Consider the following 26,691-nt stretch of genomic DNA (forward strand, 5'->3'; position numbering starts at 1 on the left):
GGGGAGGGGGGAATTAAGAGATATTCCAGCGTATTGTTCCAAAAGGGAACTTACCCAATGTACAATGTCTGCCCATCCATCCTTGAATACAGACGCACGTACCATTGTTACACTGACCGTGTTCGAAACAGCGAGGATCGCAAGTTCGCTGGTTACAACGTTGACCTGTCCACCCAGAGTCGCAATGACATTCTCCTTCTTCGCATCTGCCATGCTCTCCGCAGTCCAGTCCACACTTAGCTGCAAGAAAAGTAAAAAAAAAAAGGTCACCAGTGAGATGGTGTGTATTAAATTGACTGACACTACTGAATTGACTTTTTGTGTTTCGTGACTGGTTGTATATTGTAACTCACCTTTGGAGCAATCTTCTCCAGTCCAGTGGTCGAAGCAAATACATCTCTCGGATTCCAGATCGTAAACACCGTGTGTGGAACAATCAGGAAAACAACGACTCAACCGACCGTCCGCTTCGCTGCAGTTGGTTCCTCTCCAGCCTGTTTTGCACCAGCATTGACCACTTGCACAAACGCCATGGCCGGAGCACAACGGGTCCTGGCAGTCCTCTGCAAGAAAAAGTGAATTTGTGTTTACAATTGCAACAGAAAGTCAATTCAATTGCTCTTTCTCTCTTAAGAAATAAGACCTCTTGAGAAAGTAAAATTAACTTAATCGCTATTTACATATTTTTTTTTGTTATTGATTCCAAAGATCGGTTGCTGCTTGATTTTGTGTCTAGGCACCAAATTCATAAGACTTCATCATACTACACTGATGACCCAGAACATTATGACCACCAACCTAATAGCGGGTTGGGCAACTTTTCGCCTTGATAACCGCTTGCACCCGGCGTGGCATAAACTCCATCACTTAAAATTATTATTCTAATAAATGCCAGTGCGCAGGCGTGTGTAGTAATTTGCAGTTTGCACGTGCACACAGGGCACAATTTTGGGAAGATCCTCCTATTGATTACAGTATTACGTCTGTAATATTAAATACACAAATAGTGAATTAAAAGCAAATTAAAAATTAAAAATCTAGCAAGCACGAAAATACATCTAAATCCAACTACATCCATGTAATCCATCTAAATCCAACCACATCCATCTAAATCCAACTAATCCACCTTAAATACAGTTAATTCACCTAAATCCACCTACATCCATTTAATCCACCTAAATCCATTTCACCCATCTAAATCCATCTAATCCACCTAAATCTATCTCACCCATCTAAATCCAACCACATCCATCCAAATCCAACTAATCCACCTTAAATACAGTTAATCCACCTACATCCATCTAATCCACCTAAATCCATTTCACCCATCTAAATCCATCTACGTCCATCTAATCCACCTAAATCTATCTCACCCATCTAAATCCAACCACATCCATCTAAATCCAACTAATCCACCTTAAATACAGTTATTCCACCTACGTCCATCTAATCCACCTAAATCCATTTCACCCATCTAATCCACCTAAAACTATCTCACCCATCTAAATCCAACCACATACATCTAAATCCAACTAATCCACCTTAAATACAGTTAATCCACCTAAATCCACCTACGTCCATCTAATCCACCTAAATCCACCTGCGTCCATCTAATCCACCTAAATCCATTTCACCCATCTAAATCCATCTACGTCCATCTAATCCACCTAAATCTATCTCACCCATCTAAATCTATCTAGCCCATATAAATCCATCTACAAGACATCTTACTTGATGTCTTATGATATGATTGTAGCTGCTCATGCACAAGGCGCACACTTTTGAGATAATCCTTATATTGATTAGAATATTAAATACACAAATAGTACATTAAAAGCAAATTAAAACTAAAATAAATCTAGCAAGAACTAAAATACATCTATATCCAGCTAATCCATGTAAATCCATCCACGCCGATCTAATCTATCCATCCATCAACAAGTCATCTTACTTACTTGTATATTATATATTGGGAGGATTATCCCAAAAGCATGCGCCATGTGCATGCTTTTGGGATAATCCTCTTATTGATTACAATATTACGTCTGTAATATTATATACGCAAATATTATTTTAAAAGCAAATTAAAAATAAAAAATCTATCCATGTAATCCACGCAATCCAGCTAATCCATCTAAATATCTTACTTGATGTCTTATAGTGACTACGATTGTAGCTGCACATGCACATGGTGCATGCTTTTGAGATAATCCTCCTATTGATTATAATATTACATCTGTAATATAAGACACAAAAAATCAAATTAAAAATTATCCATGTAATCCATCTAAATCCATCTATATCCATGTAATCCATCTAAATCCACCTACATCCGTGTAATCCATCTAAATCCAATTATATCCATGTAACTATCCATCTAAATCCAACTATATCCATGTAATCCATCTAAATTCAGTTAGTCTCTAAATCCACGTAATCTAGATAATCGACCTAATCCTTCGAACCCACATAAATCCATATATTATCGATCTAATCTATTCATCCATGTACAAAATATCTTATTTGATGTCTTATAGTGTCTACGAGTGTCGTTGCACATGTAGTGTGCACATGCACATGGTGTGTACACCATTATAATCCTCGGATAATCCTCGTATTGATTAGAATATTACATCTGCAATATTAAATACACAAACAGTAAATTAAAAATAAAAAATCTAACAAGAAAAGTATATCTAAATACAATTACATCCACGTAATACACCTAAATCCATCTAATCCAGGTAATCCATTTAAACCCAGCTACTATATCCATGTACTCCATCTTGTCCAGCTACTACATTCATGTAATTCATCTTACCCACCTAAGTCCACCTATATCAATGTAACCCACTTAAATCCATCTGCATCCATGTAATGTATCTAACCGACCTAAATCCAGCTAAATCCATGTAATGCATCTAACCGACTTAAATCCATCTAAATCCATGTAATCCATCTAACCCACCTAAATCATCTAAATCCATGTAATCCATTTGAACCCAGCTGCATCCATATAATCTATCTAATCCACCTACATATATATGTACATCGATCTTATCTATCCATCAATGTACAAGACATCTTACTTGTTAAATACACAAATAGTATATTAAAAGTTTTAAGAAAAAAATCTAAGAAAAACGAAATACATGTAAATCCAAATACATCCATGTAATCCATCTAAATTCATATAATCCAACTAACCTACCTAAATCTATGTAATCCATCTAAATCCAACTACATTCATATAATCCAACTAACCTACTTAAATCTATCTAATCCACCCAAATATATCTAATTGATTTAGGTTGGTTATGTGGATTACGTGGATGTAGCTGGATTTAAACGGATTACTTGGATTTAGGTGGATTACATGGATTTAGATGTATTTTTTTTCTTGTTATATATTTTTTTATTTTTAATAAAAAAATCTAAATCTACTTAACCCACCTAAATCCATCTACATCAATGTAACCCATTTAAATCTATCTACATCCTTGTAAAAATGCAATTCATTTAAATCCAGCTACATACATGTAATCCATGTAACCCACCTAAATCATCTACATCCATGTAATCCATCTAAATCCAAATAATCTATCTAATCCATCTAACTCCCCAAATATATATATAATTGATTTAGGTGAGTTATGCGGATTACGTGGATATAGCTGGATTTAGATGGATTACATGGATTTAGAGGTATTTTTGTTCTTGTTAGATTTTTTTTTATTTTTAATAAGAAAATCTAAATCTACCTAACCCACCTAAATCCATCTACACCCATCTAATCTCTCTATCTATCTACAACACATCTCACTTGATGTGTCATAGTGACTTCTCTTGTAGCTGCACATGATGAAGTGTTTAATAGAAGTTCCGAAACGTTGTGCTTTCATAAAAATAGAGAAAGTTACGTCCTAATGTACCAGCGCCCGATTTAATTAACGACTGCCAATCACCAACGGATGTAGCCACTATTCAAGCAGTCCATAAAGTCAATGCAACTCAACGGCCCCTGCTAATTTAATGTCCTAAACCAGGACAATGTTTTCTTACATTCAAGTATCTAAAATGGAGTACCTTTGTAAAGTAAAATTATTAGTCTCTTGCGCAAGAAAATCGAAGAAAAAAAGACTTAGCTGTCGTGAAGAGACGAGATGAAGAGTGGCCGTGTATATTAATCACATGAACTGCGGTGACAGTGTCTATCTGACGATACCCGGATGTCACTTGCTGCACTACATTGACCGCGCACACTAATTAGCTTGTTATGGCGTACATATTGGGCCTCTAACTCTGGCGTTATTGAGTTGTGATTTTTTCTAATATAATTGTTCGGATTATTATTGATGGTTTCTTTTCCCAGCGATGGCAGATGTTTCATCTTCATCAACATTACCTCTCTTGCCTAACTCCACCCGTTCCAAGTAATTTTCTCTTCAGGTTCATCAATATTATACAATACCAGGCCGGGCAGCCTGTTGTCTGTTTTGACAGGCACCTTAACAAAGCCCGTCTATCTTTCTCATGTTAAATAAATTATATTCCTACAATGGAACCAGTTTACAATGACAAAAATCATTTTTTCTCTTTTAATATTTCCTTTTATGACATTTTCCAATGAAACCAAAAGGCTTTTGGATATTTTTTTCTTCTATTTCAATACCACATGTATTTAAACGAATCCTTCAAACTTTTTATATATCCTAAAGATCATCTTCGGCTACACTTTCAGTTTCTTTTAAGTTTTGACTCCATTTTTATATTTCTAAGGACCTGGTTGGTGGCACAGTTGGTAGGATGGCACTCCTCCCCACATCTGGTGGAAAAGACCTGGGTTCGAGTCCCGTTGATGGTTTGAGGAATTTTTATGAGCCTTTTTCACAGCGTGGCACAGTTAGTCGGTGTCAGGTAACAGTAGCTGGGATTTTTCATCCAGAAAATAGAAAGTCGACCACAGAACACACGCATTTAGTGGCTGATGCCCCTAAAACTCTACTACAACAATCTATAGGCTCCTAAAAGTTGGAGAACAGCTTAAGAGATAGCGGACAAAGAAGGATAGGAGACCAAAGTTTACCTCATTGGTACCAGACCAGTTCTGGCAGCCCACAATTCCTGGGAAAACCCCAAGACGGCCGTTTCAAAGCTATTCCATCCTTCATCAGTGGTGAGTAGATACCCTGATGGTACAACAGCTAACAATCCAGTTGTGGAATTAAGTCCAACATATGAGAGATGCCAAATGGACCATAATCTGCCACATTGGTCCAATGCGGGTTAGCAGATTGACTGTATTTCACTCAGGGCCTTAAATCCTGGTCCTATCAAAGAGCGTGTGTTATTGCACTCGGGCGGTTGACCACTCGGCTATGGAGGCTTCCGGAGATTTAGTAGTATAATACTTAATAAAGATTCAGGAGAGAAGCCTCAGACTGCTGGAAATTTGAAGTCTTTGACTTCTGCATCAGACAGCAGGGTACCCACCCTTCGATGAAGGGCCAAATAGTCTGGGTGGTGGTATCCACTGCGAAGAGGTAACAATAGTCCTCTATTGGGGAAGCGTTACTTATTCGAAGCATAACCAAATAGCAAACCATTGCGAAGGCATCCACAATATGTGATGTAATGAAACGATGCTACCATATACATTATATATACAAAAACTTCGATTATCCGAATTTTCGATTATTCGAACTCGCACACAGTGCCACCATGTTCCGTGCATATATCAATTTACTTTACTTTTTTCCTTTTTTTGCTTTTGAAGTATTACGCACTAAGTTTTGTTTAATAATTTTTCCTTGTTCTTCTTCAATGCTGATTTATTTATGACTTAGAAAAGTTTATTGATCTTCGTAGTTCTCTTTGGTTGAAACTTTAAATCCATCTGTTTATTCTAGAATTTTTCCATATAGACTCATATCTACGTAAATAATCTAATTTATCACCAGAAAGTTACAAGAATTGACTTACCTTGATCACAAAATAGTCCTTTATATCCTGGTGTGCATTCGCATGTACCATCGATGCATTTACCATGACCATTACAATCTGGAAATTCGCACTCCGAAGCTGGTACATTACATTCTGCCCCCTTCCAACCTGATTCGCATCTACAACCGCCATGGATGTATCGCCCACGACCACTGCACAACACGGGACACACACCTGAAGAGAGAGGTGAGGAAGATTGATTAAAGAACATTTAGTTTTTCCAGCAATAATTTCCATTAATTAAAATATTCAATAATTGATATTACGATGTAGTTGAATCCAGGCGCGTTTATGATTAATGGTTTCAGTATACCATTATTATACTAATTGTCGGTTTATCGTTATTGATGAGGCCCTTTAAAGAATGAATAAAAGAAACGCCCTGGGAATTAGTGCGTGAAATAAACATTGAGAAGGATGGAGAGGGAAAGTCCCAGCCATCTCATTTGCAAAGATTGCTGTTTATTCTGCGCTTTTCATCTGTACAGTCTCGATCTCACAGCGTGCTGACTTCACACGTGCGCTTCCCACTCAGTTAACACGGGGGACAGAGCATCCCTCTACCCACTGCAGTATTCGATGAAGACATTTTCCACGCTGATGGCATCAGAGATCCATTGTCCCGCGAGATATGACAAACTCTGTCTCTATGGTTACTGATAACCCCACTATCACTCATTTCTCACAAAGTCTCTTTTTTCTGCTCCTTCCCCCCTTACCCCCAGAAAGAGGGAAGAGGGTTAAGTAGCTTGGCTTTATGTACGTTACCACCGAAGAAGAGAAATTCGATCTGCAGATTTATTTAAGAATATAAACATAGAAGAAAATCTCCCAAAAAAAGGATCCGATAAAGAAAATAAATGAAAAATCTATAAGGAAACATTCGTATTAGAAAAAAAAATATTCAAAATAAAATAAAAATATAAATCTTCTTCAAAAAAATGGTAAACTCCAGCATCTGTGCGTCAAGAAGGATTATTCAGATATTTTCCATTATCTTTTATCCTCTGAAAAGATTCCAAAAACAGAATACAGTATCTGATGAGAGAGAGATAAATAGAATTAATACTTACTGTCAGCACAGTCGGGTCCTATGTAACCAGGGAAACAGTGGCACTTCCCGAAGTGGCAATTTCCATGGTCATGGCAGTCGTTCGGACACGTGATTGGTATATCACCTGAAAGATTTGAAATTTTCAGATGGTAAGTAAAACTTTTCGAATTGATACTATCTCAAAAATACAGAAATATTGAATCTGTACATGTTTAAACAAGTATTTTGAAGTCGGATATTTATGGAACGTGAAGGATGATTCGTCAATAACTTGGAAGATGTACAGAGAAGCAACCAACCTTCTTGACTAATTCAAAGAGGGAACATCGCTCGTATTCTAACTAGGTTTCTTCCGAATTGGAATAGATTTTTCTTTCTAAGAACACTGGGAACAGGAAACCATTTATTATTGTTTGAATTCTGGAGATGGATGATGTGCAGAAGCACAAAAGAAACCATGTATACTATCCTCTCCAAAGTATGAGTTCTATATAATTGCAGTAACCGCGTGATTGTCCACCTGTTCGAAAGAAAAATCTTCGAGGCCAACGATTCATTGATAATCTTCAACGCTGGACAATTCTGACAGAAGATCAAAGCTTTGGTTGTGTCCTTCAAATCTTGACATCAAAGATCCAGATGTGAACAAAGCAACTGATCGTAGTGATGAAACTTCGCTTCTTAAATTAATATTCTGGATAATTACGTGGTTTCGAGATCAGGACTACGGTGAGCGATCAAGAACTTCCCTATTTGGAAATGTCCAGGAGGTGTTTGAGCTATTATGAAAAAAAGGACCTTTCTCAAGGTCCTCGTGGTATTCCTACTATTTTACGGAAAATGTGTGGAACACCATTGGTAAACCATTACTCCAAGTAATAAAATTAATTTCTGAGAGTGGAATCTATCCCGCTCAACTAAAAGAAGACTTTTGTTTCTCCTATTTATAAAAAACAGTGGACTTGCCTTCATAAATAATGTCCGAAGTCCATTCAGCTGATTCACTCCTTTTCAAAGTCTGGAAGCCCTGGCGATTACCAGATTCACAGATGCTAATTCTCAGTTTAAGAACAGAATCAGTACTCTGATCTCCAGGATATCAGTTCTAAGGTGTCTCAGTCATCCTCAACGCAAGACACACAAATCAGCAGTGCCAAGTTCAGTCTTAATCTGTAGTTGTCTGAGCGTGTAGCACACTGGTTACAATCATAGTTCTCCCCAAATCGGGTGGGAAAAGGCCACAATTCGAATGCCATAAATGAGGAAACCGAACCCGTTTTTCTCCGGGAAACTCGACATTCCTGAAGAATAACTCCATATATGTCCATAAATGGCATGTGTTCTTTGGTTGATTTGCCTGTTATTCTGGACGAAAATCTCGAGGTATCAAAGGAAAAAAATCTTGGCATGCACGCCTGAGCCCGAGTAACTCGGCCAAGGCGTGAAAAAACACTGATAAAAGTTCCTGGCGTCATTGATGGGATTCAGACCCGGACCTTTTCCACCCTGTAGGAGGAGGACAGTGATTACAGCCACTGTGCTACTTGAGAACACCCTCTGTCCAGAACAGTCCATCACTGATATACGATAATGCGAATAGGCCTGAATTATAAACTGGTAAAGCAACAGAAAGAGACTTTCATTTTAACCATCTTGGAGTCTTCAAATTACATCTTTGGAAATCACAAAATTCCAGGGCAGATGACCTACTTTACAGAGTTAGCAGAAACTTCTTAATGCATCCTGCTCTTTTAAACTTCCTGATTTACCCATCATAACTAACCAAACTTTCAGAGATGCCTGGACTGAAAATTTTTTCTTCATCTGTAACAGAAGACGATGTCAAACTGTGGCGAATCCGCTATGATGAAAGAGTTCTCCTTCAACGGCGCCCAAAGTAGTCGGTCGTGCTCAGTTTGACTTAATTATCTCTTCCGCGTGACATACAACACCTTGGTTAGTGCTTTCATCAGAGTGGAAAAACTCACGTTGTTATAATGGTGTGAAATTCAAAACTATCGATTTGTTATTAAGTGGCAGTCCATCCGGCGATGAAAGGCTGCATTCGTTCAATCATCCTGTCGACTGGGAGCACGGTTGAAATGATTTCCTTGTGTGGTGTAACGGTGTTGTGATCGAATCTGCAAAATTCATGTCCGTCTAAGTTCATTATGAGATGGAAGAAAGACGTCTAAACAGAAGAAGCCCTGTTTACTGTCGGGGGGAATCGATCATGGTTGTCTGATACTGCCTTCAAGGTTAGCAGAAGATGCATCGCGTACGTTGGTTAAGCCATCGTTCACACTTATATTAGTGTCAAATTAACATTTCCGTTAACGTTTTAGCGTCAAGATGTCTGATTTTGTTGGAAAAGAGATGGTGATTTGAAATAGCCATCACCACATACCATACATTAGCGAGTCTTTTTTTTCCCTCCATTGATGGATTTTGATTCAGCCTTGTTTCCCTCTTGAGATCATCTGGCGTGTCTTTATTTAGAAACTGTGGCAAATTTTCTGCGTAATAATGTCACATCTACTTCCACTTAACAAAATGCATCCAGCAGGAATTAAAAATTCTCCAGTGGAAAGTGGCAACGCAAGAAGTCCAGAAGGACACTAAACCCAAGAATTTCTATAAATGAATACGTTTTGGTCATAAGTACAAGTGTCCCATGACTTTTGATAGGGTAGTGTGTTAATTTATAGGTCGCAAGAAATTTCTTGAAACTAGGATTCGAGGATCTGTTCCTGTACCTCTGACCAATCACGTTTCCCCATCAAAACATCAAGAGGAGTGTGATCATTATTCTGACCCACAGAGAATATTGCCTCCACAGTAAATATCCCTTTCTCTGATGTTAGACGGATGGTACCGCATTCCTCATTGTCTTCAGATGAAATAGATCTAGAATCAGTTTGAAGGCTAAAACGGGATTCATGAAAAACATTTCGTTCTGTTACTTTTGTCGAGCAGTGTAGGAGGGTGACCATTTGCCCGAATTACAGCCCATACATGGTTCGTGTATTCCATTAGTTGTCTGAGGGAGTCAGGTTCTAGAGTTGACCATTCTTCCATCAGGATACACTATTTATTAAGCTATTGTATTGTGGTTGGTGGAGGATTGTTCTACCCAACTGCCCTTTCTAACATACCCCAGACATTCTCAATTGGAGAATTAGGGAGACCGGGTATATGTTGGAAAGATTGGGAATATTCCACGAACCATTCAGTTACAATATTTGCAAGTTGCGTTGTCACCTTGAAAGGACCCTTCGTGGGTCACCAGACAGTTTGGAAGCATGGCTTCATTGGCTTCACGCTCCACTTTCTTTTTACAATTAGTGTATAAAAATGTAAATCAAGAATCGTCAGACTAAATGATCTTTTACCATTGTTCGCGATGGCACTCCAATCCAGTCGAATCTTCTGAATTCTTTATATAAAGAAGTGTGTTTCCACATTCTTCAACTCCAGCCGCATATCGATTGGAAATGGATGTTTCTTTGCCTAAATAGAATTCTTCAGATAGCTGATGCACACTGGACGCATTTCTTCAATTTGGAGTTCCATTCTTCTGTCATCTTCCACTCATCATATAAGTTTCAGATGTTTGCTTTCAACACTCCAGTGATTTCCTTTCTTTTTTTTCCCAAATTGCAGCTTCTGGTAAACGTGCCCCAAAAAATTAGAAACATTTTCCAATTAGCGTCAGCTAATTGGAAAATGTTTCTAATTTTTTGGTCAGTAAGTGTAAGTAAATTACACTCACTGGCCAAATTAGAAAATTAATTAGAGCTACACGAAGGGAGGGATGGTCTTATAAAGGGTATTATCGGCATGAATTCTTCAAACTATCAGAGTTATGCACTGGCCCAACATTCTCTGAATATTTACAGTTAAATCGACTGCACACTTCATTCTTCTCTCTCTCTCTCTCTCTCTCTCTCTCTCTGCGTAATAACCGCGCCAAATAATATCCAGATGTTCTAACCAGCGCTTCACAACAGGTGAAAGTAAGAATATAATTAAGTTTTGATTGAATAAAATTAAGAGAAAAATGTTTTTCTAAATATGGTCGTTTTAATAGGCAGCATTCTTCCATGAAACATCTGTCATGCACTTTGAATATTCATGGTTGAAGATTCTTGTATGCGTTTTCCACTCTTTAGTCTCTCTCTCTCTCTCTCTCTCTCTCTCTCTCTCTCTCTCTCTCTCTCTCTCTCTACGTAATAAATGAACGAAATTGCTCTGAAAAGATAAATTAACCCGAACCTTAATTAAGGCTTAACTGAAAAGCTAAATTAAGGTTTAGGTTTAATTTATCTTTTTCAGAGTGATTTCGTTTCTCTCGCTACATGTCCTGAAAGATTATTAATGGTCATGCAGTTTGGAGATTCATTTCACCCTATGGTCAAGTTCGCATATTTGAAAGGGCTCGTACTGCCATGGCTACTTGTTTTAATGCAACCTGAGAGTGTTGTGTGGGATGAAATTTTCAGGCGTTCCCACGCGTCAAAGAGAAAGTCAGTGGGAACGGTTGTAGTAGGAAATAATTTACTTAACTTTATTCAGACTTGTTCCATCTTTTATTTTTGAATGACGTATTCTCTCCTACGTTGTAAGGCATGTATCAAAAAGCAAAATACGCGAGCCAATACGGTTTAGATTTTAATTAATCCGTACGGTTGATGTTAATTAAATCTAGTTCTGGAAGACTCTTGACCCCTTCTAGGTGACATTTTTATGAAAATAAACATAATAATAAACTAGAAAGATGGGCAAAGAAGACCTTCATGGTAGACACTCTTAATGCCCTCCATGAAGACCACATAGATAAAATGGCATCCAATGCATGGCTCACGAGCGGGACGTTCTTCCCCAAGACTGCTCGTCATCCAAGTCCAGGTAATCAACACCAGGAACTATAGAAAATACATCGACAAGGAGCCCCGATTGTCACATGACACGTGTCGACAATGCCCTGCCCTCAGAAACGATCCAACACATCAACGCATCTTGCCAGGATACATCAGAAGCTAGCGAGGAAATACCACTTGATCCAAAAAGTGTACAGTATTGAAAGTACGAACTCTAGGCAGTACTAGAGACTCCAACCCACAACGTGTATTGGGACCGCCCCTTAATAACGGACAAGACAACCCCTTATTTATAGCATTGCATACTCTTAGAAGACCATTCGTCTCACCGTTTTTTTTTTTTTTTTTTGGCAAACCAATTTGTATAAACAAATTGTTAGACGTTCTACTGCTTCAATAAGTTCGAAATACTAAACGTTTACGTCCATGTACGTCACAGTTATTCATGCAAATTTTCGAGTAAATACGTCCATTATTTCTAGGAGAGGCAATTTCAGTTGAACAGCGCATTAGTCCCCGGTATAAATAAAAGAAAAAAATTGGAATAATATAAATAAAGATAATGGTAAATGTATTTTCACTTACGAGCCACTGAAGGGGTGAACACCACAATGATTGGCTTGTTGTCATCATTGATGAGAGACAGGTACCAAGTTCCAGGCTCTAAATAATGTAGAAAATTCACCTCTTCTTGTTGCTATGCAAGAAATAATTATGTTTAAGCAGGCCACTCCTAAATTAATATATTATTAATAAATGCTGTACTGCATAATAGGATTATCGAATATTTTTCGAGGAGAAACTACCAGACAGTCTGTTCCATCAATATGGTAAGTCGTTAATTAATTTTTAGCAGAATAGGATTAATAGTAGAACTGTTAATTGTACCAGATTTAAAATCCTTAACCTTTCAAGCAGCTCTTTGAATAATGGTGAGAGAAATATTTTGTGGAAAAGCCATTCCATTTTATGGTTGGCTGATTCTCGTACTCAGGTGTCTGAGAATTAGCCAACCGTAAAATAATACAAGGATTATCAGCAGGAAACTTTGAGGAAACAAGACATTCCTTTTCTTCGCTCCACATTTACAGAAAAGTCTGTTTCTGCACATATACACTACCTTAGCAGAAATATTGGAACCCAAAGAGAAAACTAAACGGTTTATGGGTGAGTTTTAACAGCGGGTAGAGGGTGTAATATAGATAATTTTGATATATTTTTTGTTTTTTGGATAACGGAGATCTGTTATTACAAAATTTTGCAGTCTTCCCAATTGATGTTCAATTTTCACATGTCTAATGGCTATCGGATTGCATACTACAATTTTAAGAGTAGCTAACTCAGTACTGAGGGAAATGTCACAAGCGTATGAAACTGTAGATTCATAAAAAATATTCGTTAATGAGCAGTGCTTGAAATGCAAAACGTATTTAAAGGTCTGTGATTTAATGAATTAGACTATCGTAGTATACTGTCAGCGCATTCGTAATGCAATTTACTAATTTCTTCCTGGATATAATAGCAATTCAAACGTAACAGGAATTTAATGTTTCAGTTGGGATTAACATATTAAGAATATAGTATTAATTCATGATTTCTGTATTTAGTAAACTGATAATGAAAAACAAGAAAAACGATTTTTATGTGCGAACCAGGAACATTTCGTTTTTGCCCATCCACCACATTGCCTTTAATTCCTCCAATGAGCGATTAAAACTAAACATTAATATCCATATACTGTATATACACTGTTCGACAAAATTAATAGAAGAACATGTTTTTCATGAATATTTTATAGTGAATAGTGTCACCATATTTGAGAAATAGGCATCCTGGAATGCAAATTTCGAGTATCCAATGGAAATTGATCTACAACTTACAGAGCCATGGTACCATATCACTTCATTTCCGTTTTTTGGCTTGCTCGGTGGGATAGCCACATCTCCAGTACTCAAGATGGCAAGTCTTCGTCGGTAAGATGATTCTTTGAGATGGTGGACCGTTCAACGACTTGAAGCCGGGCATTCGCAGGCGGAGGTGGCACATGTTGGCTTGTGTCACGCAGTGTAGTCTCGGCACTATGGAAGCAGTTTCAGTAGACAGCAACCATTACAAGAACAATTGGTCAAGGTCACCCGAAGGCTACGTCAACCAGGACAGACCGCTATCTGGCTCTAACAGCAAGACGGTATCTTGCGATATCCTGTGATCAACTATCTCTTGAGGTTGCTCCAGCCACAGTTGAAAAATTTCCAACCGGACTGTATTAAGAAGACTCAATTCAAGTGCTCTACTCAAGGAACCAGTGGTTTGTATCCCATCAATCCCGAACCACCACACAGCTCGTCGAAACTGGTGTCATGAACATGTGACTTAGAGCCTGACAAATGGAGTACAGTTCTGTTCTCTGATGAGTCCTGTTTTAGCCTACAGATTCTAGACGTCATTTCATCTGGAAACAATGAGGAATGTGGTGCCATCCCTCAACGTCAGAGAAAGGGGCACTTACAGTGTTCTGTGGGGTAGAATAATGATTAACGGCCGAATCCTCTTCATGTTTTGAGAGGGGTGCAGTAATTGCGCAGAGGGTACCTAGAACAGATCCTGGAACTGTATGTGCAAAACCTTAGTCATTTGGAGAGCTGTGCTTGTGGATGAATGGGTTTTTGTTGCCACAGAATCTTATAGACTCCCTTATATCGAGCATGGTTCGATATAAGGGAGTCTAGTCCTGATTACCCATTGGAGGGGACATAAGCAGTACTGATATCATGTGACCATCTTGTATCGCCTTCTGTAATGCGACCTTTTTGGCAATTCCTATAAATCTTTATACCTATTTGAAGTTTCTCTCTGTCTTCTCAATTTCATCGTTATTCTATGGTACAGAACCATGCCAAATTTTGTTCTGCTCCATCGCAAAGCTGCACGACTTACACCACGTGTTCTGTTAATTTTGTTGAGCAGTGTATAGTAGCGTGTCGTCAGTGATGCGAGGAAATTTTATGGACCTTTTTAACAACGTAGCTGAGTTAATCAGTCTCAGGTGAGGGTAGCGTGGTCTTTTCTCCCGGAAACTGGGATTTTCCAACAAACAGAAAATCGTCCACTGAACACACGCAATTTAGATACATATACAGCGCAATATGTCTGTAAGTTCCTGTTGAGCAACAACCAACTAATCAACTACAACAACCAACCAATCAACCAACGTGCGTGAAAAGATGAATATCATTATCTCATAATTGGTTTCAGATTAAATGGAGATAGCAATCAAAATTCGCAGACGAAAAACATAAAAGAAAATATTAAAAATAAACAAGATAATAAAAAAATAACATCAGGGGGCGCTAGTGCATCCGGAAATTAATTTAAGAATCCGTTTATTTCATTTCTATACAATACATTTTGTTTACCTGGAATTTAATGTGAATTCAGCGTAAGATAAATATTTAAATTATTTTTTTCTGTTTCTCATAAATAAATGAAAACTACGAGAAAAGTTAAAAATAAAAGACAGCAATAAATATGACAGTACTTCGGATGTAGAAGAAGATTTAGAACTTGTTATCTGGTTCTTTCAAAAGTAATTTTCAACCTGCTTCCTCCCTTTTAATTTTCTCAACTGCAAAAACACCATCTAATCTAGGACTACGTAATTTCCAGACAGTTTTTCATAAAAAGGCCTTGGAAAATCGAATCTGCATCGTTTAAATTGTAGAATCCACCAAAATCTGGAAATTTCATGCTGGGACAGTGTCTACTATTAAAAATATTTATTTTGTATTTATAGAAATAATTATTCGGTCTAGTTAACCGGAATTTGTTAATAATTATTTTGGTTTAACAGAAGAGATCGAATATGGTGTATTTAGTGAAATTTTAATTAGGAGAGACAACAGAGGCCTTTTGGATTGGTAAGAAAAACAGTATTAATAGAAAAATCTTCATTATACTTGCTTATTGTCTTCCAGCAACTTCAGTGACCTGGATAGACTTCAGGAATGGTCAGAAAAATGACAGCTATGCTTTTAATCCAGCAAAGTGTAAGGTAACAGTAATCCCAAAATAACTTATACACTTGGTGGAGTTGAACTAAAGCCAGTAGTGGAAAAGGACTTGGGTGTTACGATATGGTCAGACATGAAGTTCTCCGAGCATTGCAGACAGGTTACAGGGAAGGCCTATGGTGTCCTATCGATGATTTATCGAACAATATTAGACCACACTTGGAACAACGTGTTCACGGAGACCTCACTTAAAGAAAGACATTGAGCTTCTTGAAAGGGTCCAAAGACGGGTAACTCTCCTGGTGAGATCAGCAAAAGGGCGTCCATATGAGGAAACGCTGATGGTACTTTCATATTAAGACCACTTAAGAAGTATCTTATACGCCCATTTGCATTATGTCCATAAATTGCGTGTTGTCTGGTCGATTTGCCTGCTTTGCTGGATAAAAACCCCAGTTTCCAGGAGAAAATCTTCCACAACTGAGACCGATTAATTCAGCCAATTGGTGAAACCCTCTAATAAAATTCCTTTTATGAAGGGAGTTTTAACTAGGTGTGGGGGGAGCACGGTAAATATAACAACCCGCACAGACACTGCTGATGGTATGATATTTTTTCATACCTACAATTGGCCTTGATCCAATTCACAGCTAGAACTGTTCAGTTTTATTTTTACTGTATTAAATGCACAAGATGCCGATAGCCAGCAGGAATGTTTTTCATTTTGGGATTACAAACATTTAACAGTGATGTAAACACGTTTTTCACAACAAATTCATTTTTCACCCGTGGGTGTAATGTTAGTGGTAATTTGTTCTGAAAAAAAAAATATTTATAGAAGTGGGTCAGGAAGCATGACATCTCAGCCATTCGAAAACTCACAATTTTTTTAAGAGATCTCTTCGAGATTCGTATCAATTTTTAAAAGTAATCTATAATCTAGAATAAAATGAGAAAATAAATAAATTTAAATCATTATGATAAAACCACATTTTGTTGAATTTTATGGTTAAAATTTGTCAAAGACGATAATTATAATTTTTTATAAATTTTCACCTATGAGTTAAAAAATTTTAAAATTTACAAAAAATTATGTTAATTTTTTTTTCAAGTTTTAAGCTAAATATTTTTCAAATTTTTAATCCACATCTTTTTTCAAATTTTAACCAATATAATTTTACAAATTTTAATTGATGATTTTAACCAAAAAATGTTTCACAAATTTTAACCAATATAATTTTACAAATTTTAATTGATGATTTTAACCAAAAAATGTTTTACAAATTTTAACCATTTTTTTACAAAGTTAACAATATGGTCTCTAAATTTTAATTCATAATGTTAAAATTTATGAAAAATTACAATTTTGATTTCAAATTTTAGCTGATAAATTTTCTTCACAATTTTAACTTCTTTAATTTCTTACAATTTTTATCCTTCTATTTATTTTATTAAAAATTTAACCAAGAATTTTTACTAGTTTTTGATCTTTTTAAAAATTTTAACCCATGATTTGTGTCTACAAATTTTAACTCATGATTTGTGTCTACAAATTTTAACTCATGATTTGTTTACACATTTTAATTCATAATTTATATTTACAAATTTTAACCCATGATTTATATTTCCAAATTTTAACCTATGATTTATGTGTACAAATTTTACATATTTTAAACCAAATTTTTCACATATTGTAATCGATATTTTGTTTACAAATTTTAAGTGATAACCTATTTTACAAATTTTTAAACCAAGATTTCTGCTTACAACTTTTACATATTTTAATCCTTGATTTCTGTTTGTAAATTTTATATATTTTAACCTATGATTTCTCTTTTACACAGCCTGTGAATTTTACCTATTGTAACCACTAATCCCTTTTTTTTAAAATGATACCTTTTTAAAATATTTTAATCCATAGTATTTTACAAATTTTAAATGATAATTTTTTTACAAATTTTTAATGCATGAATTCTCTTTACAAATGTTTTATTTTAACTTATAATTTCTGTTCAAAAATTGTACAAATTTTTTGTATATTTTTAAACTGTAAGTTTTTTACAAAATTAATCCATAACTTTTTACTATTTTAATCCATAATTGTTTTAAAATATTTTAACCCACGATTTCTCTTTACAACGTTTACATATTTTAAACCTTGGTTTCTGTTTGTTAATTTTATATATTTTAACCTATGATTTCTCTTTTGCACAGCCTGCAAATTTTACATATTGTAACCACTAATCTTTTTATGCATTTTAACTAATACCTTTTTAAATATTTTAATCCATAATAAATTTTAAATGATAATTTTACAAATTTTAAATGCATGAATTCTCTTTAGAAATGTTATATTTTAACTTATATTGTATATTTTTTGTATATTTTTATTAAAAATTGAAACCCATAATTTTAACCCATAACTTTTTACTGTTTTAACCCTTTTTACTATTTTAACTTTTTACTATTTTACTATTTAAATTGTTTTATAAATTTTAAATGATAATCTTTTATAGATGAAAATTTTTTTCCATATTTTAGTCTATAATTTTTACAAATTTTAACCCATTTTTTTAAATTTTAAATGATAATCTTTTTTACAAATTTTTAACTCATGATTTTTGTTTATAACTTTTACATATTTTGATCCTTGATTTCTGTTCCTACATTTTATATATTTTAACCTATCATTTCTGTTTCCAAATTTTACATATTTTAACCAATAATCTTTATATATTTTAGTAGATAATTTTTTACATATTTTAACCCATGATTTAAATGATAATATTTTATAATTATAATTTTAAAAACCAAATATTTAATTCATGATTTCTGTTTACAAATTTTACATATTTTTGTCAAAATGTTTCCATATTTTTTCGTAATAATATCTTTTCAAAAATTTTTCCCTATTTTAAGTTAATTTTTTACAAATTTTAATGCATTATTTTTTTACAAATTTTAATGCCTTATTTTTTTACAAATTTTAACCCATTATTGTTTTTACAAATTTTAAATGATAACCTTTTTTACAAATTTTTAACTTGTGATTTCTGTTTACAACTTTTACATACTTTGATCCGTGATTTCTGTTCATAAATTTTATATATTTTAATGTATCAATTCTGTTTACAAATTTCACATATTTTAACCAGTATTCTTTTATATATTTTAACGGATAATTTTTACATAATTTTTATAATTATGATTTATTAAAACGAAATATTTAATTGATAATTTATGTTTAAAAATTCTACACATTTTAGTCATAATTTCTCTTGAAATATTATTCCATATTTTTTGTCGTAATTTCTTTCCAAAAAATTTTTCCGTATTTTAAGTCTATAATTTTTTACAAATCTTAACCCATAATTTTTTTTACAAATTTTAAATGATAATCTCTTTAACAAATTTTAAATGATAATCTTTTTTACAAATTTTTAATTCCTGATTTCTGTTTACAACTTTTACATATTTTGATCCTTGATTTCTGCTCATAAATTTTATATATTTAATTTAATTTCTTTTTAATTTTAATTTAATCTAATAATCTTTTATGTATTTTAATGAATAATGTTTTATATATTTTAATCTTTAAATGATATTTTTATAATTATCATTTAAATAAAACGAAATATTTAAATTATATTTTCTGTTTACAAATTCTACTATTTTAGTCATAATTTCTCTTTAAAAAATTTTCGTATTTTTAGTCTATAAAGTTTTTCAAATTTTAAACCATAATTTTTTTTACAAATTTTAAATGACATTTTTTACAAATTTTTAACTCATAATTTCTGTTTACAACTTTTTCATATTTTGATCCTTGATTTCTGTTTATAAATATTATATTTTAACCAATCATTTCTGTTTACAAATTTTACATATTTTAATCAAAATCTTTTATGTATTTTAACGGATAATTTTTTACATATAAAAATTATATAAAAATATAAAAAATTATAAAAAGATAAAAAAACCCCTGATATTTTTACATATTTTTATGATTTTTATAATTATCACTTAAATAAAACAAAATAATTCAATTATGATTTCTGTATACAAATTCTACATATTTTTGTTCATAATTTCTCTTAAACAATTTTTCCATATTGTTAGTCTATAAATTTTTACCAATTTTTTTACAAATTTTAAATAATGTTTTTTACAAATTTTTAACTCATGATTTCCGTTTACAACTTTTACATATTTTGATCTTTGATTTCTGTTCACTAATTTTATATATTTTAACCGATAATTATTTTACATATTTTTAACCCATAATATTTTTACAAATTTTAAATGATAATTTGTTTACAAATTTTAATTTCTGATTTCTGTTTACAAATTTTTATTCATGATTTCTGTTTACAAATTTTACATATTTTGTTCCTTGATTTCTGTTTACAAAATTTTATTCATGATTTCTGTTTACAAATTTTACATATTTTGTTCCTTGATTTCTGTTTATAAATATTATATATTTTAACCTATCATTTCTGTTTACAAATTTTAATCAATAATCTTTTATGTATTTTAACGGATAATTTTTTACATATCAAAAATTATAATAAAATTATAAAAAAATTATAAAAACAAAAAAACCCTGATGTTTTTACACTTAAATGATAATTTTTATAATTATCATTTAAGTGTAAAATGATACTTTAGTTTAAATGATAATTTTTATAATTATCATTTAAATAAAACAAAATAATTCAATGATTTGTAAACAGAAATGATTTCATGATTTCTGTTTACAAATCTCACATATTATTAGTCATAATTTCTCTTCAAAAATTTTTCATATTTTAAGTCTATAATTTTTTACAAATTTTAACTCATGATTTCCGTTTACAACTTTTACAAATTTTAACTCATGATTTCCGTTTACAAATTTTACATATTTTGATCCTTGATTTCTGTTCATAAATGTTATCTATTTTAACCGATAATCTGTTTATGTATTTTATTTAACCCATAAAAATATTTTTATGGGTTAAATATGTTAAAAAAACCCATAATATTTTTACAAATATTAAATGATAATTTCTTTACAAATCTTACATATTTTAACGTATAATTTCTCTTCAAAAATATTCCATATTTTTAATTTATAATTTTTTACAAATTTAACCCATAGTTTTTTGCATATTTTAACCCATAATTTTTTGCATATTTTAACCCATCGTTTTTTGCATATTTTAACCCATAATTTTTTGCATATTTTAACCCATCGTTTTTTGCATATTTTAACCCATAATTTTTTGCATATTTTAACCGATAATTTTTTGCTTATTTTAACCGATAATTTTTTTTACAAATTTTAACTTCTTTTTTGTACAAATTTTTAATCCATAATTTCTGTTACAAAGTTTACCCATTTTAACCCATTTTCCGTTTTTAAACATTTTAAATATTCTTATTTTAGCTGAAGCTATTTATAGCGATGATTTTGCTTTCTTTATTTTTTAAAAATAGTTAAGAGATAAAATCGAAAGATTGGAATAAATCAGAAAATCATTAACCTCATTTTTTAGCTAGCGCTATCTAATCTTTTTCTCTAATGTGTATGTTTTTAGCTGACGTGATTTTTTCAGGCGACCTCCCCTACATAAATTACTATAAAACGTATCGCGCTTCGACGAGTGGTGCGGAAAAATGTGATATTCAGTAAGGGGTGTGCGGAAACAATAATTAAAAAAGAGCGCTAATGTTTATCGCTAGACAGGTACACAATGGCAGCGGATTCAATATGGCGGCTATGATCAATGGCGGTACAGCGAGTGGGCCAGCCCGTGGACGGCGGCGATACTTTACACGGAGATAGCATGTTCCCGCGGCTAATGATCCCACATTGCGGGCCAGATAACGTATTAGTTGTAGATAATATATGTAGGCGTTTCTTCCGGACCGAATATTGACTGGGTGGGCTCCGCTGATGGAGGCAATCAGGATCGTAGATGAAAATTTCCGTGTAAGCAGGTGGGCTGCTTCGGAGAACTTAGCCCGCCAAATTACGGCAAAAATTTCAACCTCCAAATTAGAATATCGGAAGTGTGCGGCTGCGGCTGCGGCTACGGCTAAATTACGCCGAAACAACTTAAACCGCAATGAAACGAACATCGTTTTTGCGCCGCTTATCGTACTTAAGTGTCGCAAATTCGACCATAAACATGTTTTCGCCCACTTTCCCCCCACCCCGTTCGTAAGTAAAAGCTGAGTGATTTATATTTCGGGGGCTGTTTACGACAGGTGCACAACGAAAGCAGTTTTCTTACTGATTGCTGTCAAGTTTCTACAGTTTCTTGGCAAAAGACAGAGATAGGGAGGGGGAAACAGAGAGAGAAAGATAAGCATAAACAAAAAAGCTAGCTAGAGACTGAAAGATAAGAGAAAGACAGAAAACTAAAGAGAAACAGCAAAAGACTAAAAGAGAAATAGAAATACTTACAGAGAGAGAGAGAGTGGAGGAGAACAGGAAAGAGACAAACAGCAGGAGTAACTTTGAGAGAGAGAGAGACTGGAGAAGAAAAGTATAATGGGAAAGAGAAGGCACGTGAAACAGAATGAGAGCTGAGAGAGAGGGAGACAGCAGGAGAAACAAAGAGAGAATGACAAGTAGAATAGGGGAGCCAGTGATAGAGTGAGAGAAACAGATAGAGAGAGAGAGAGAGAAGAGAAAGTGATTCGGCGAAAGAATGAGAAAAAAAAAGAGAGAGAAATATGGACTAAGAGAAATAAAGAGAACAGGCGAAAGGAAGAGAGAGATGGACTGACAGAAAGAGAACGAGAGAGAGAAAAAGAGACAGACTAGGAGAAACAGTTGGACTAAGAGAAGAATGAAGAAGGGCAGAAACAGAGAAAGAGAAATAGAGTCGGCAGAAGAATGAGAGAAAAAGAGAGGGATAGACTAAGAGAAAGAAAGAGTGTAGGCAAAAGAATGAGAGAAGAGAAGAAAGAGATAGACAAAGGTTAACCGAAAGAAAGAAGTAGAAAGAAAGAGAGAGGTAGCTAAGAGAAAGAAAGAGGAAAAAGAAAGTAGACAAAATTGTGAGAGAAAAAGAGAGTAGGCGAAAGAATGAGATAGGAGAAGAGAGAGATCGATGAAGAGAGAGAGAGAGATGGATGGACTAAGAGAAAGAGAAATGGGAGAGACAGAGAAAGAGAGATAGACAGAGAATAGGCGAAACAATGAGATATATATATATATATGAAGAGAAAGAAAGAGGAGAAAGAGAATGAGAGAATGGAAAATAGGCAGACTAGGAGAAAAAGAGAGAGAGAGAAATGGACTATGAGAAAGGGAAAGAAAAAGAGAGGCTGTGAGAAAGAAAGAGAGAGAACTACGAAAAGAGAATGTGAGAGGGAAAAGATAGTCAGAGAAACAATGAGAATGCAAGAAAGCGTACAAGAAAGGGAATGAAAGAGAAAAGGAGAAAGAATGTTAGAAAAAGGAAATGAGAGATAGAGAGAAGACAAAAGGAGAAAGAATGTTAGAGAAAGTAAATGAGAGATAGAGAGAAGAGAAAATGAGAAAAAATGTTAGAGAAAGGAAATGAAAGAGAGAAGGAGAAAGAAGGGTAGAGAGAGAGAGAGAGTGTGTCTCATTTAAAATTGTGCCTTTTTGGCGTTCGTCTTCCGTGCTCATCCTTTCGCTTCTTCCGGTTTTGTCGTCACATCATTCCAAAAGTGATTAACAATTCCGTATCCCCGACACGGCGCGGTGTCCCCTCTTTTTCCGTCTGCACTTCTGTCCGCTCTTCGCCAATAATTGAATCGTACATTTTTTGAATCACAACCTCCCAAATTACTGCCACTCTTCATACTTTCCTTTCCAATCATATTTTGCTCTCGTTTTTCCATCTGCCACTCCCCGGGGCTGCCAAAGTACCGCGCAATTTTTATCACCATTTTGTCGTCCACTTTTCATTTAGCGCCAAAAATTCATTTGGCCGCTAAACGCAAGAGAAAGAAAGGGGTAGAAAGCGAAAGAAAGAGAAATGGGCTAACAGAGAGAGAGAGAATAAGGGAGACAGAGAGAGAGAGAAAGAATGAGACACAGAGAAAAAGAAAGGGGTAGAAAGCGAAAGAAAGAGAAATGGGCTAAAAGAGAGAAAGAGAAAGAATGAGACACAGAGAGAAAGAAAGGGGTAGAAAGCGAAAGAAAGAGAAATGGGCTAAAAGAGAGAAAGAGAAAGAATGAGACACAGAGAGAAAGAATGAGAGATGACACTGAGAGAGAAACAGGAGAGAGAAAGAATGAGAGATTACACTGAGAGAGAGAGACAGGAGAGAGAAAGAATGAAAGAGGAGACAGAGAGAAAGAATGAGGGAGACAGAGAAAGAGAATGAATAAGGGGAAACGGAGAGAGAAAGAATGAGTGTGAAGGGAGAAAGAATGAGAGAGAGACAGGAGCGAGAGAAGACAGAAAGAATGAGAGATGAGACAGAGAGAGAGAATGAGAGGAGAGAAAAACAATGAAAGAGGAGACAGAGAGAAAGAATGAGGGAGACAGAGAAAATGAATATGGGGAAACAGAGAGAGAAAGAATGAGAGAGCGAAGAGAGAAAGAATGAAAGAGCGAAGAGAGAAAGAATGAGAGATGAGACAGATAGAGAAAGAATGAGAGAGCAAAGAGAAAGAATGAGAGATGAGACAGATAGAGAAAGAATGAGAGAGCAAAGAGAAAGAATGAGAGATGAGACAGAGTGAGAAAGAATGAGAGAGAGGAGAGAGAAATAATGAAAGAGGAGACAGAGAGAAAGAATGAAGGAGACAGAGAATGAATAAAGGGAAACGGAGAAAGAAAGAATGAGAGCGAAGGGAGAAAGAATGTGAGAGAGAGACAGGAGAGAGAAGAGAGAAAGAATGAGAGATGAGACAGAGAGAAAGAATGAGGAGAGAAAAATGAAAGAGACAGAGAGAAAGAATGAGGGAGACAGAGAAAGAAGGAAAGAGAAAGGAGAGAGAAAAAGATAGAAGCTAAGAGAAAAAGAGAGAGAGAAATATAGGCTAAGAGAAAGAAAGAAAGAAAGAGTAGGAGAAAGAGAGAGAGAAGTATAGGCTAAGAGAAAGAAAGAAAGAGTAGGAGAAAGAGAGAGAGAAGTATAGGCTAAGAGAAAGAAAGTATAGGCTAAGAGTAGGAGAAAGAGAGAGAGAGTAGGTTCGCACGCTCCTAAAATGTGGGTCTCCGTCCCCCCTCCCCTTCATCTTTCTTCCCTTCGTATCATCGAGCAAAACTTAAAAGATACGCGCGCATTTATTTCTGGGAAAGCCTCTCCACTCAACACTGCCCTGCCAAAATGAAACGAAAGCGCTCCAAACTTATATCTGAAAGCCAACAAATATATACACGAGATGCAAAAAAAATAGAAGTAATGTGGCAAAATGAATGAAATTCTTGGAAGAAGGCCAAGAAAAACACGTCAATATTCGTCCGCCAGCAACAGCCCTTCCGATATATTGTTAATACAAATCATCACTTTAGCGCGATCCGATGTTTATTTTTAACCCGGCCAAGGGTCCCTCGCAACGGGCCGCATTAAGGCGTCGTATACGTAAAAAAAAATCGTTAAAGTTTTCGTTCGGCCAACTTTCGTCGACTGTTCGAATCGAATGTTTGCACTCCGTAGATCAATCCTTTTTTTTTGAACAACGCCAGTGAAAATGTAATACAAAGTTGGCCGTGCGTTAACACGGGGCGTTTCGAAGGTAAATTCTTTAGAATGTTTGCTCGCGCCAGGCAGCGGCGGCGGTTATTTTTCTTTGTTCAAAGAATTGTTCGCCTTCAGTTCGACACTCAGCCGTTGAACCTAAGTGTCGGAACGATTTGCGTATTCCTCTTGTTTATCGTGCGATCGTAGGAGACGTATAAGGCGCACTAAAAGCAACAATGAAACAAAAAAAAAAAAAAAAAAAACACTTTCTTAAACGTTCCGAGGTGTTTTTTTTATAATTTAATTCAATATTTTTTACTTCTCTTGATGCCTACGTTATCCTTGTATTGCTTCAGAGTTTGTGTTTTATGAAATAAGTAACGGAACTTTGCCGAATAATTTATTGAAAAAGATGTCGGTTTTTCATCCCGCAAAACATGTAAACCAACAGGTTCTAGTTCTTGTAGGATTTTATGAGATTCAAAACATCGGCGACTAAGGCCATATTGTCAGTAAATTGCACGTGTTCCGAGGTCGATTTTCTCTTTGATGGATAAAAAACCTGAGTTTCCACTGTTTCTCTTAGTTCGTTTTGACATTTTGATTGCCCTAATTCATTGAAATGATTCCAAAAAGTCCAAGGTCGCTGGCAGTCCTGATGGAATGAATCTAAAAAAATCCACATCACCAGCAACTCTGATGGAATGAGCCTAGATCAAGGCTATCCCTGCTTGAACAGTCCGGCCCACCTCCACAGGGTTAGGACGTAAACCATTGAGTCGTATAACCTACTACTACTGGGCTGAGAGCCCGATTACTCAACAACCCAACTCAACACTACATTGATCGGATTTGCTGGCTACATTATTAACCAGGAATCGTCTTCACAAAAGAAATAAAACAAATATGTTGGAAAGATCTTGGTGGTCGGGTGGCACAGTGGTCATGATCACAGTCCTCCCCACACCAAGTGGAAAGGACCGGATTCCAATTCCATCAACAGCGCGTGAAACTTTTATGGGATCTTTTTCACTCATTGGCCGAGTTAGTAGGCTTCAGATGAGGACACAAAAGTTTTCCTCCC

The 26,691-nt window shown here is 35.0% G+C and overlaps 1 protein-coding gene across 3 annotated transcripts in view; it reads right to left on the reverse strand.

Moving 5' to 3' along the window:
• Positions 1-26,691, reverse strand: part of LOC150079799 (teneurin-a-like) — a 351,321-nt gene that overhangs the window by 152,953 nt on the left and 171,677 nt on the right. For all 3 annotated transcript variants that reach the window (XM_090383375.1, XM_090383374.1, XM_090383373.1), the window contains 5 exons: positions 12,523-12,634; positions 7,077-7,181; positions 5,983-6,177; positions 354-563; positions 55-240 (listed from right to left, as the gene is read on the reverse strand). In XM_090383375.1, the coding sequence (XP_090239501.1) occupies positions 55-240; positions 354-563; positions 5,983-6,177; positions 7,077-7,181; positions 12,523-12,634 (808 nt within the window). The remainder of the gene's footprint in view (positions 1-54; positions 241-353; positions 564-5,982; positions 6,178-7,076; positions 7,182-12,522; positions 12,635-26,691) is intronic.

The sequence above is a fragment of the Mastigoproctus giganteus genome, chromosome 10 (assembly GCF_048544385.1).
Source record: "Mastigoproctus giganteus isolate SK-2022 chromosome 10, ASM4854438v1, whole genome shotgun sequence".
In the NCBI taxonomy this organism is placed as follows: domain Eukaryota; kingdom Metazoa; phylum Arthropoda; class Arachnida; order Uropygi; family Thelyphonidae; genus Mastigoproctus; species Mastigoproctus giganteus.